The sequence below is a fragment of the Numida meleagris genome, chromosome 5 (genome assembly GCF_002078875.1).
Source record: "Numida meleagris isolate 19003 breed g44 Domestic line chromosome 5, NumMel1.0, whole genome shotgun sequence".
Taxonomy (NCBI): domain Eukaryota; kingdom Metazoa; phylum Chordata; class Aves; order Galliformes; family Numididae; genus Numida; species Numida meleagris.
In genome coordinates, this window is record NC_034413.1 from 217,656 (window position 1) to 231,279 (window position 13,624).

Below are 13,624 nucleotides of genomic sequence, written 5' to 3' on the forward strand. Positions count from 1 at the left end.
CCCCTCTCAGTAGTTTAGAGATATTGAGAAGCTTGGTGCTGACGTGTTAAAAGCTTGTGTTACAGAATGTGTTAAAATAATTTTGAGAAAGCAACTTATCTGATGATTTTAGCAGTTAATGTCATTCACTCGAGCTGTATTTGCAAACTCTCTTGTTTTCTGTATATCAAACTGTGATAGCTTTTACCTTCCATGAAAAGGCTGTACTTAATTCATGTTTATGAAGATGCCGAGTGAACAGAGCGGTGCTTTCACTTACTCCCACAGTGACCTAAATCAACTGTGAGAAGGTGTTTCTGCTTCATTCAGTGAAGGTTTAGCTCATTAAACTGTTTTCCTTCTCAGTATTGTTCTCTGGGTTTGAACTGCATCGCTGTTAAATGCTCTTTAGCAGTTTAAAGGCTTTGAAGGAAAAGACTTACCAGTCTCTGTTTTTAACAGCACTAAATCTGCATTATTAGTTCATGCAGATAAGGGGATTTAAAAGCTCAGCTTGAAACCTCTCCCTTCAGTATTTATCTGACACTGCATAGCTCCAGTAGCTCAGCTGGAAATGTAGATCTATGAAGCTTTAAAGAGAGATTAAAGCCAAGAAAAGAAGTACTTTTCCCCCTATAGACGTTCTCACTTTCCCTTTTCCTACTGTCTGAAGGAGTGATGGCAGACAATGGTCAAAGATGGTTCCCAAAACCCTCTGAATGGGGACACTGTTGGTGGTAGCTTTCATTTAAAGTGAGCTTCAGTGTATTGTCCTCCCCAATCAGCAGATCAGAATAGAGTTTGCTGGTGGCTGCCAAAAGGTTAGCAATGCCGATGAAAGGGGTTTCCCATTATTCACTGCTCTTACAGAACTCCCCTTTTGTGCGAGACAGCCCATCATTTCACTACGGAGGTCCGGATCTGCGGCTGGCTGCTCTCTCAAAATGAACAATTCATCTGAATGCAAACTCACAGTAGTAGCGTGCAACCTAAAATTGAAGGTTTTCTTTTCTAAGGACAGGGGAGTAGGGGCAGTTTTTGGCAGTGTCACATTGTAATGATATACCATCATGACTTTTTTGACCCACGGCTGACACTAATACTACAGTCGTATTACCTTACCGCAGCCAGGGCATCGTGGGAGGTCCAAAGCCAAAATTAGCTAATGAAGCACACTGTATGCTGTAAACAAGTGTGCAATAAATAACACATAAGTTTTATACTGGTTTATTGACGTCCCCTAGTGCCAAGCATAAGAGAAAGAGAGGAGACCAATGGAGGGGGGAAAAAAAAAAGTAAGAACAGGTCTTTCTCGTGCTGATATACGTTACATGTTACAGAACACACAAATCTGTTTCTCAAACTACGGAGTAGAACCTGATCTAACTGCGGCTCTGTCATTCAAGTAAGAGTTCTTTCATTATAAACCTCTCCTTGCCACGTATTTACAAACCTTCTGAGTGTCTGCTGTGTTCTCTGATGATTTGAGCAGCCTGTAAAAGTGCTATCACAGAATCTCAGACACAAGAGCACATAGATAGGATAATTCCTGTTCATCCTTGTATCATCGTACCCCATAAGTGAAAATAAATGCCTGTTTAGGAGAAATTCCTACTTAGCCCTCTGCTGGAGTACACAGGAAAAGCACTTTCTTGTATATAGTAGGAAAAAACAGCATCTTCTGTTCAACTCTCTGCTGCCTAACTAAGCAAAACTTCTAGAAAGAAGTAACACTTCAGACAGGAAGCGACTGAAAAGGTATTTATACCCCATTCCACATTTTAGAACCTTTTAAAATGAAGATTTAGATAGGGAATCCCAGAATCCCAGAACGGCAGGGCCTTCTTTGTCCCTCTGCCCACCCCAGCATCAGCAGGGCCACCCAGAGCTGTGTCCAGCCCCACATTCAGGCGGCATTGGAGATCCCCACGGAGGAGATCCCACATCCTCTTGGTCCCTGTGCCAGGGCTCAGCCAGCCATGCAGCGCAGCGGTGCTGCCCGTGGGCAGGGGAGCTCCTGGGCTGCAGCTTGCACTCATGGCCTCTGGGCCTGGCCCTGGGCACCGCTGGGCAGAGTCTGGCTCTCTCCTCTTCACACCTCTCCTGAGGTATTTATGGACACTGATTAGATATCCCCTGAGCCTCCCTTTCTCCAGGCTGGAAAACAACAGCATTTCACTCACAGATATTTTACAATGTGTAAGTTTGGTTCGGGGCAGCTCTACCTTCCAGGCACCTGCAGGAGACAGCCAGGACAGTAAACAGTAACTTGAAGTGGGGAACCCCCCTGAAGTGCTGCTGTGTGTACTGCACGCAGGGAAGGCTGCAAGTGAATGTGAGCTGGAAGGGACACGTGGAACACGTCCGTCACCTCAGCCCCCTTGGCCAGGACATAATCCTGGCTGAGCAGCGACCTCCCCCAGCCCCAGCCCCGCTCCTTCCCTCAGCGGCTGAGGCACACCAGGCGTGGAGGTGGGCAGGGCTCAGCGCCATGCTGCCAGAGCACTAGCTCAGCACACCAACTAGTGCGAGCTACAAGTGCACATCAACCAGCATTTATCAGCTTTTTGTTGTAGAGATCCAAGTCCCTTCGTTCAGTCCAGTCAGCAAATTAGCATGTGCTGGAATCTACTGCTTACTCTGTTACCACTGAAGCAAGCAATGTTCTTAAATCTCATGTTAAAAAACAACACTTTTCCTCATGTAAACACATCTTTAAAAGAAGGAGATACACATAGAGTAATGGCATGAAATCTTAGAGGAGGGCAACAGGTGCGCTGCCAGGAACACGACTTCCAAAGGTACACGTCTGCATAGTTTGTGACTCAAAGACAATCAAACGTTTATGTAAAGGAATATATTGATCAGAAAAACCACAAAGTGCCCTGCTTTTATTTTTCCCAGTCCAAGCACCATCTAATGCCATGGAAAGCAGTGTGTGCCAGGTGCATACCATAGTTTCTTTAAAGCTCTCTTTCCCAGGAAAACATGAGGTCAAGCAGTGCCTCATAAGAGCAGTACTTACTTACGTTACCAATACATGTATGCCCATACAGAAATCATCTTGTCTTACTCAAGACAAGTGATCTTTTTTCTGACTTTATAATTGCTAAATAGGGCAGCTGTAAATTCTGGGGGTATTTTTGAGATTGTTGAACACACCATCCTCAGTACTGTACCACACATCACATGAATCAAATCTGTAACACCATTATAGACCACGATGGTATTAATAACAGTGATGACTGCATACAAACACTGTTGCCACTTTAGAAAGATTAGGTGCCTGCTGTGCTCAGCTAGTACTGAGATTGAAGCACCACACGGCTTAATGCTGAGGGGGCTGAAGCTTGTGCCGTATGAGGAGACACTCAGAGGGCTGGACATGTTCATTTACAGGAAAGAAGGCCAAGGGAAGCTCTGTCTCCTTTGTGGTTACAGAATACCCACAGCCAGACCCTCCTCAGCAACACACACTAAAAGATGAGGGGCAATGGTTACAAATTGCACTGAGGGAAATTCTGAGTGGATAATAGGGAAAACAAAGTCACAAAAAGGGTGGTCAAACAGTAACAGGTGCCCCACAGAAGCCACAGATCACATGAAACTACTGAAACCCAGCTGGGTAAGCCTAGCACAACCTGACCTGATGTTAACCTCAGTGCTGCTCTGAGCAGGAGGATGGACAAGAGATCCCCAGAGGTCTCTTCCAACCAGAATCTCTAAAATCACAGAGTAACAGATCGTCCCGAGTTGGCAGGGAGCCATGAGGATCACTGAGCTCAACCCGTCCCCACACAGCACCACCCAGACCCTATGTATAAGGCTGGACGTGGCTCTGGGCAGCCTGGTCTGGTGGTTGGCAGCCCTGCACTCAGCAGGGGGGTTGAAACTCGATGATCTTTGAGGTCCTTTTCAACCCAGGCCATTCTATGATTCTACGATACATCTGAGAGCAGTGTCCCAGCTCTCCTTGAGCTCCAGCAGCTCAAGGCTGTGCCCACTGCCCTCTGGGGCAGAGCCTTTTACCCATTTCCAATCTTACTCTATTATGCCTTAACTGAAAACATGAAAATCAGCTTTAATAGACTCCAAGCAGACTAAAAATAAGTTAAGCACCTAACACGTTATAAAAATAAATCTACTTTCTACTTTACAAGTTTTGATGACCTCAGAGAGATTCTTCAAGCTTAGTAATTTATCTTAGAAGAATGATTGTTATAAACTGATCTGCAAGTGACACTGTGTATAAAACTCTTATGAAATCTGACCATTTTAAGTTCACAGAATAAAAATCTCTACATTTCTAAATATGTCTTCTGAAACATGTTTTATAAGCTGTTTATGAACACAGAAGATGATTGATAGAGGCTAATACATACCTATCAAGCACATAGCCAAGAGCCTTATGCCGTATTCCTGAGTAAACCGATGGGCTTGTTTCCCAAGCAATTAAATTGGAAGCATCATGGAAAAGATGAATGTTTACCAAGTCAAAGGCACTATGACAAAAAAGGAAAAAAATAAAATGACTCAGGATAAAAGAAAAAAACATTTGTTGCATTCAGCAAAGCATTCAACACAGAAACAGTATATTCTCTCTCATGCTACCTTAAGATTTACTCACATAGACTGTGCGAATTAAGCTATCATCACCAGACAATTAGCATAAGTTTTATGGTATTTATTGACAAGTCATTCACAGGTAAAACTGCATGTAGGCTTCCGCATAAAATATGCATAATACAAAAAAGAAAAGCTTTTCGTCTGTTATAATCCATGGAAACTGAGCGGCACTCTCTCACTAAAATGATTAAAAACCAAAACTGAATGCGTAAAAAAACAACTTCAAGTTTATACGTTGTAGCTAAACACCTATCAAAGCCGTGAAGTGAACAAAATGAAAAGCTACTTACACAGAATTTTGCTGACATTAAAGGCTAAATTGTGTAACTGCAACTCCTCCTTGCTCCCTGCATGGAGAATGCCAAGACAGCAGTGGTCAATCTGCACAGTACTTCCAGCACAGAAAAGGACACAAGGAGTTCAACTCCAGCTGCGCTGGCATGATGAGGAGCTGCTCTTGGAAAACTAGCAAAATTTGTAAAATGTCACTGCTCTGCATTCTACCCTGAAAGCCAGGAGGGCTGACCCATCCCTCGCTAATCGGCAAGGCAGCGAGTGGGCAGCGGTCCCTCGGCCCGGCCGCCCGCTGGCTCAGCCACAGCCCACTGCTGCCCCACGCTGCTGCCCCACACCGCTGCTGGCCGCGCTCCAGGTGGAAGCACCGCCTCGCCCTCGGGGGCAGCGAGCGGGAGCTGAATGCTGCCCTGTGGTCCAGCCAGAGACCGACACAGAGCTCTGAAACACAGCACACTGCTGCTAAGGAAGTTCGATGGATATGGAGTTGGGTAGGGGAAGAAGAGAAATAGGGATACGCTGGAAGTTCCTTATTAATCAATGAAACCAACTTTAAGGCCCTGTGAAAAAGAAATCCTTCCTTTACCCTCCTGCATAAAAGCTGCATTACTTCCTGTGATCACCGCGTGTCCACCCTGTTTTCCCATCCTCTCGTGAGGGCTGTTTATAACAACACATTCAGTATTGAAGTGTACATTCTTTGACAGAGGGACTGGAATTTGCTGCAGGAGCGCACAAGATTTGGCTGATTTTGGCTGGTAATGGTATGAGTAACAGGAATACCACCAGACTGACAACATACCTGTATGAAGCTCCATTCTCACACCTTAAATCGCTTCACACACTCCCATTTTTCACTGAGTCAAAAAAACCTTCACACAGAAGGAGTTTTCTGTTATAATCATGCCCACGTGGAGGAATTTATTATTTTCACCATGTTAATCACACACTGAGTATCACCTAGGGTGAGTTGAGAGCCACCTGGAAGGCACACTGTCCTACTGAACTCTAGTTTTCAACTGCTCACAGACAGGACCCACTTGAGTAGCGAAAAGAAATCCGTTACATTCAAGCTGGCATTCCGGTTTACATTTTCTTTGCTTGTGACCTTTTGTATCCTAGATACCTGGCATGCGTTTTTAAAGATGACACCATCTCACTGCTTTGCAATTAAGCTCTTTTGGCCATGGTAAGTCACAATGAAAGCAGAAAACTCTGAATACTCTTGGCCCACAGATGTAGATGAACAACAGCCCTCCCTAACCGCAAGATCCTTCCCCCAGAAAATGATAATATGGTATGCTCCATCAGATCCTACATGCAAATTACTGCTACATATTGAAATTATGACCAGTGTTTCAAAAGAAAATTTTGGATAGAACAGAACAGAATAGTTCAAGGGTTGTCAGTCCAACTGCCTGACCTTCTCAGGGCAATCCAAATGTTAGAGCATGGTACTGAGGGCATCGTCCAAATGCCTCCGGAACACTGACAGGGCATCAACCACCTTGCTGGGAAGCCTGTTCCTAGCTTGATCACTCTCAGAGTAAGGACATTTTTCCTAATGCCCAGTCTGAGAGCAGCTTTGTGTTGTTCAAAATGCTTTGCTCTCATATGAAGAAAAAATGCTGATAAAGTCCAGTTGCAGCTGGTCAAAAGTAGCCAGCACTTAGATCAGAAAAAAGTTATGGGAGAAGTAGAAGCAAAATTAAGTTGCCACTGCTCCAGCAGGGGTCCTATCCTGCTGACACAGTTAGGAAGGATGAGGTGCTCAGACCAGACCAGCTCTACACTCTCTAGACTTCCTGTCCACCTCCCCAGTGCTCAGCAAGGTAAATCACAGCTCAGGTCTAGCATGTGATGGATGACCTCTCCTGGATTTCAGGTTTGAAAAACAACTTTTCCCTTTATAGCAGAGAAGCGTTGGGTCCTGATGAGGTGCATCCCAGAGTCCTAACGGAATTGGCTGATGTAGTTGCTAAGCCACTCTCAATGATATCTGAAAAGTCGTGGCAATCAGGTGAAGTCTCTGGTGACTGGAAAAAAGGCAACATCACACCTATTTTTAAAAAAAGATGACCCCAGGAACTACCAACCTGTCAGTCTCACATCTCTGCCAGGGAAGATCATGGAGCAGATCCTCATGGAAGCTAATGCTAAGACACATGAAAGGCAAGGAGGAGATATGGGAGAACCAGCATGGCTTCACCAAGGGCAAATTGTGTTTGACCAACCTAGTGGCATCAATGGACAAGGGAAGAGCCACTGATGTCATCTATATGGACTTCAGTAAGGCTTTTGACACAGTAGCCCACAACATCCTTCTCTCCAAATTGGAAAGATATGGATTTGATGGGTGGACTGTTTGATGGATGAAGAACTGGCTGCAGGATTATGTCCAGAGAGTGGTGGCCAATGGCTCAAAGTCTAGGTGGAGATGGGTGACAAGTGGTGTCCCCCAGGAGTTGGTGCTGGGGCCAATACTCTTTAATATTTTCACCAGTGACATCAACAGCGGGGTCGAACGCACCCTCAGCAAGTTTTCTGATGACACCAAGCTGCGGGGTGCAGTGACACAGAGGGATGGGATGCCATCCAGAACGACCTAGATGGGCTGAACAGTGGGTCCAGGTGGACCTCATGAGGTTCAACAAATCCAAGTGCAACATCTTGCACATGGGTCGAGGCAACTCTCACTACCAATACAAGCTGGGGGATGAAACGATTGAGCGCAGCCCTGCCAAAAAAGTCCTGGGGGTACTCGTAGATGGCAAGCTGGACATTAGCCAGCACTGTGCCATACCTACATTTTGTAACTGCACTTAGTCTGTAGTGTATTCGGGGTGATATCTTGTACCTATTAACACAATAACATTATCAACTACTGGACTATAAATACATTAAAAGAAAAATTAATTATAATCAAAACAGCTTAAAAAATGTTATCTATTTTTTCCTTAAAATGAAATCTCAAGAGTGCCCCTTAAGTTCCCTTTAGAGAATTTAATTCCTTGTTTGCAATAACAATAAGCTCATGAAGAATAATGGATATGAAACATCCAGATTCAGAGGGGATCTCAACCAGGGCAGATCACCAAATAATGGAGAAGGAAGAAGAGGATACTTTTCTGAAATAAGGTAACTTCCTTGTCGTTTTGGAAGCCCTTTGTTTTTGGCATGAGGTACATCCTATAATGATGTTTTCCCGGGTAGTTGAAGTTAACAGCAGCTTTCAGGAATTCACACAAAATTTGCCTCTTCAGCTTGCCCTTAGAAACCTTTGAGATACTGCTTGATCATATGGATCAGATTCATAGACTACTCCAAACAGGAAACTACCACCATATCTCATCTCATTACAGATCAGAAAAAGCTGTGAGTCTACTCACTCTTACTTCCCAACACACCCTTGTGAAAAGTAAGCATGGTATACTAACTGATCTGAACACCTGGCTGTAGACTTCTCCTTCCAGAAAGTACTCTTTTTTTTACTACCAACCTGCAAGAAAACATTTCTTTCAAGTCTAATCATGAAGAGCTTCATTTTTTTTCCCATAAATGTCTAGAATATTTTTTTTCTGCAAATAGAGAAAATTCTTGTAATGTAAGAGAAAAGGCCAGATTAGCAACTGGTGCCCCCCACATCAGGAGGTCTCTACTGGTGGAGTCATGTGTCATGCTACATGGATACAGAAAAATTAACAAGAACTTAAATTATCCAGCAGCTACCTGTCTGATTTCTGGGTCAAAAGAAAGTCTGTAAAAGGAAAAAGATTGCTTCTCTCTCATCTTTCACAAATTGTTTGCTTCGTCTAATAAACATGCTTATGCAAAACAAGCAAGAGCACTCAAGAGTCAGCCTGTGTGAACACTTATCAGACTTCAAGATCAAACTTGTGATTTTAAGACATGAAATGACTACAGGAGGAATGGCAAAGCGTTGTACGGTCATGTGTGTTAGGATGACTACAACAAAAATAAACAATAAAGACCAGAACAATGACCAAATGGTGAAAAAGCATGATCAGATTTCCAGGCGGGACAAGAGAAATTTAAACTATCTGTGCGTTTATTGAACTCTCCTTGTGTGAAGACAAGGAGAATATTCATGCTCTCTCAGGTACAGTTTTTGCACAATGAGCTGCTCTCTCCTACATATACTATTTTCAAACACAGACAGTAAATAACTTCCGTTATGAAATACACCTCCTGTCAATACTAGCTGGTACTTCTAAAGAAAGCCTGCAAACATACAACAACATAAGGATGTTCAACTTCTATATTCATACAGTTAACTGCTGCCCTCAACTGTTGTCTCTTCAGGGTTTGTTCAAGCTGTTGGATAATCCCAAGAGCAAAAAATGGCTGTTTCTTCCACAGATTTTCACAGCACATCTTATGTGGGACACTTTTCAGGCAGGTTATATCAAACTTGCTTGATGGTTATTTCTGAAGCAGTCCATGAGCACAGAGATGGAAAGTGTGCTACCTGCTCTCTGCTGCCCCTTCATCAAATCTGGTCAGTGAGTGGTGGGCTGCCAGGTGCTTTATTTTACTCTGGAATGAGAATAAGCAAGCTCATGGAGAACAGGACCATGTCTTGGGTTTAAAATGGGATTCCTGACCTGCATATGACAAATAAAAGTTCTGTTCCATTAAAAATAATATAGTATCAACTGGTGTCAAAAAGCTGCGGTCAGGAAAAGTAGAGTCTCTCCACCGGCTTCAGTGGAAACTGGATGGGGCCTTAAAGGGCCATCTTAAAGAGCTCATAAAGAACAGCAGTTCCCTGACAAACCCCAGAGGGGAGGGCTCCACCCGCCTACAACCAGTGTTTGAAGTGGGCAGGCGCCGCAGACCTTTGGATGCACGGGGCCCGATCGGGAGCACTGGGGATGCCTTCAACTCTGCACTGTGACCCCACATCCCGGCCTTGGTCACAGGTACTGAAAGGTTTTGATCATGCTTGGTCAAAAGATTGCTTATGAACGGAATTATCCCATGCTAATTGCACTTATGTGTCAATATTAAAATCACATTTTGTCGTGCCTCTCTACAAATTATTGAGCATTATGTGCTCAATAAACAATAAGCTCAAGAAACTGCTTTGCAACTAACTTATTCTTTGTGTATATGAATATCTTATTTGACACAGTTGCTGATAAAAATGCATATAATACATATAGTGAGAAACAAGTTAAAGAGGCAACGTACCAATCAGTAATACACCACCTTGTTCGAATGAAACCCTTTCTGGACCACTTGCACTGAAAAATAAGCAAATAGGAATCAGTTATCTTAAGCAAAGGATTACTGTGATGAAAGCAAAATGTATTTACACAGAGAAGCAAATGAAACAAAATTAATCCACACAATGAATCTAAAAAGCACTACACACTGACCAAGTAAGCTTGAGAACACATATTGTTTCTCATAAATCCCACAGTTATTTATATTTTCGGCTCTGCAGTGTAGTTACAAATTTACGTGTAAAATGAATATAAACCCAGGTAGTTGTTTACAGATGAAAGATAACCCATTAATAAAGCTTTACAACTATACTGATGTTTGCCCTAAACTAGTCCATTCTTACTGACTATGCATAAATACTTCTGCATCTTTGTAATTTTACTTGAGCTGTAAAATCTTATCATAGATTTACATCAAATTAAAATGAATGAGATGTGCTAGAAAGCTATTTCTCCTGCTTAGCCAACCCACCTAATATCTCTATAAAAGTTAAAGGGAGTTTAAATAATGGTAAAATATTACATTTATCAACACTGCAACATCCGCAAGAAAGCCACAAATCAGCTCCTGCCAGTGCACCTGGCAGGGTACTTCTGGTACAGCAAAAGGATTTCTTCAGCACCACTCCTAAGCCACGGCCATAAATTATGGCCTCCCACAGAAAGACATGATTCTGCATCCTATTTATTCACTGTTAACAATGGATGTGGGGCTAGGTGAATGCTCTCCAGTAATGAATATTGCACCAGACAGGCCTAAATAATGATGCCAATGATTCTGCAGCAAGAGACTGCAACTACTTATTACCAATAAGGCATCAGCCATAGCACAGCACTCCTCAGAGTCAGGGGATCACTCCCGAAGCTTCTCCCAGGGCACTGCCGCCAGCATTCAGAAGAGACTCCCCAGTTCCACTTAGCTGCCTCATGTGAACAGACTGTCCTCATGGAATTTCCAGGTCCAAAACCCTGCTGAGATTGCCAACTCCCTCACAGACCCCGAACGGTTCATTCCGTAGCCTCCATTAGATAACAACAGCTACTCAGCTCCCATCTCCTCCCCTCCTTAAGCACAAACACAGTGACAGCAAAAACCACCTTCGTTTCTGCAGCAGCACTCAGGATGGACTGAACACAAACCTGCTCCCTCACCAGGGCTCCGTTCACACCAGGGCTGTCGTCGCATTCCAAATATGCTTGAGAAGATTTTAAAATGTTTATTTTACTGAACTCGTAACGTTTGATTCTTGAAAGCCTGAATATGAGAACTATTTACTTATGTGCAGTCCTTCTCTTCTGTCCAAAGCCAGAAAAAAGTGCAGAATTACTGGTGACAGCTTATCTCATTGACCACACTTAACTATAGTGCTCGTCACCTTGTAGAAAGTGCTCCCTGCATGCTACAAAACTGAGAAGTAAAAAAGCCGTCTACTAAATTTGACAGCATAACTTTATGCACATTTATGCACTACAAATGTTGGGAAACTTGATGTTAGTATTTGTTGCCTCCAGTGCTAATTTCCGAATGGCCTTTCTGCAGACTTGTGAGCCCTCCCTGCAGATGTGGAGAGCTGCAGTCTGAGCGCCCGCCCGAGCATCCCCCTGGTCCGAGGCAATTCCATAGCAATTGTATGTACAATTGTATGTTACAGCAATGGATAGCACAAGAAGATGGTCCTCCCAGCACTGATGAGTCCAAGAACAGTGACTGACAACAACGTACTTTATCTGGTGAATCTACATGTTTATTTGATACCATATAGAGACAACGAATAGCTTTCTTCCGCTCTTACATCTCTACTTACAGTTGGCTTGCAGTGTATTCACAGGACATAAATAAGAGGGAGTAAAATAGATTAACAAATCTGACATTAATTGCCTGATACGGACTGAAATAAGCGGTTTTGATGAGACCAGGCTTGAGAATCTCAGACTGCAAAAATTTAATATTTTTGACTTGTTTAATGAAGTTGTCTGTCTTCCTATCCATGACCTCTCTCCTAGGACAGAACTCCAGAATGTCAAGGAACATTTCCTTCTGTTTTCTTTGAAGACTTCATATTTTCTTATGCCTTTCTTTTGCTGATGCTTACAGGTGCTTCAATTTTTTTTAAGAATTTCTACTTTTGAAAGCAAGAAAACTTGCTTAGGTCTAAAAAGGCTAAATTTAGGTAGAAAACCCCATCAGTTCCCAACTCTAAAATCCAGCTGATGGACACATTCAGAGATGAACTAATTTCTCCAAATCCTTGTCATTTTTCCTTTAGGAGATCCCAATTTTTTAGTTTTCCTAAACTGCAGCTCTATTGAGGAAGAACTCTTGTGGTTGTGAATAAATATCTACTTTATTTCAAACATTTTCTGTGGCTCTGGCAGTAATTCAGATCCGTCAAGGAATGGTAGGCTGGAGCTATAAAATGCTAACTCTTCCTAACAGCCCAGCTTTCATGGTTAAACTACAAATCCCATAATCCAATAAAGTTCTTTTTATTCACAGTTTTGGTGATGATAATGGTAATACTGCTATGCGTTGAGATTTGGCAAAACGTCAACATTTTTTCAAAAGGAAAACACTGAAAAAAAAGCACTAAAAGCATTCATCATCGTATTTAATCTCAATGAAAAAAGGGGCACTGCCATTTCATTCTTAAAAATAACTGTATTGATTCTAATTACTAAAGAATAATGCACAGAACTTAAAATCAAATAGTCTGAGCCTATGATGTGGCTCACGATAGTTTCTTCAATGGAGCTGTCACTCTTCATTCGTTATTATTCCTCTTTGGCAACACAACAGACACTTCAAAAGATGTAAAACAGCCAATTATATTAGCTTGTTCAGAGCCATATCCAGTTGAGTTTTGAGCATCCCCAAGGACACTGATTCTATAACCCACCTGGGCCTGCCTCACTTCTAGCGTTTTTCCTCAGGGTGAAATCCAGCCCCCTAGCAGTTAGTCAGATTGTCCCTGCTACGGCTGGTGACCACTGCCCCTTGTCCTACTGCTGCACAGTACTGGCAGAGCCTCATCCCAGCCCTCCAAGGCCCCCATCTCAGTCTCTCCTTCTGCACAGACCATCTCTCCAGACTTTCTTTTCACATCTCCACTTCAGCCCCAACAAGTTTGGTGCCCCTGCTATGCTTGTTCTGTTTTGCCCACATTTGTCTGGGACAGCGGTTCCCAAACAAGACACTGGAAACATAACACTGGCCTCAGAAAGTAGCACCTAGAGGGGAAGAGTCTCTTCCAGGGACCTGACACATCCTAGGAGGCTGCTAGCTTTCCGTGCTGCCAAAGCACAGTGCTGGTTCATGTCAGACTTGCTGTCCAGCAAGACCCTGGTGCTTTTCTATTTTCAGGACAGTCAGCCTGTGCTGCTTTACAAGTTATTTCATCCCAGCATGAGGATACTTGGCATTAGCCTTTGCCAAACATTCCTACCAAGCTGCTACTTCAGCCTGTTGAGGTTCCTCT

The 13,624-nt window shown here is 43.2% G+C and overlaps 1 protein-coding gene across 3 annotated transcripts in view; it reads right to left on the reverse strand.

The window, feature by feature from the left end:
* Positions 1 to 13,624, reverse strand: part of INPP5A (inositol polyphosphate-5-phosphatase A) — a 158,951-nt gene that overhangs the window by 79,711 nt on the left and 65,616 nt on the right. For all 3 annotated transcript variants that reach the window (XM_021398212.1, XM_021398213.1, XM_021398214.1), the window contains exons 6-7: positions 10,114 to 10,166; positions 4,362 to 4,481 (exon numbers count right to left, since the gene is read on the reverse strand). In XM_021398212.1, the coding sequence (XP_021253887.1) occupies positions 4,362 to 4,481; positions 10,114 to 10,166 (173 nt within the window). The remainder of the gene's footprint in view (positions 1 to 4,361; positions 4,482 to 10,113; positions 10,167 to 13,624) is intronic.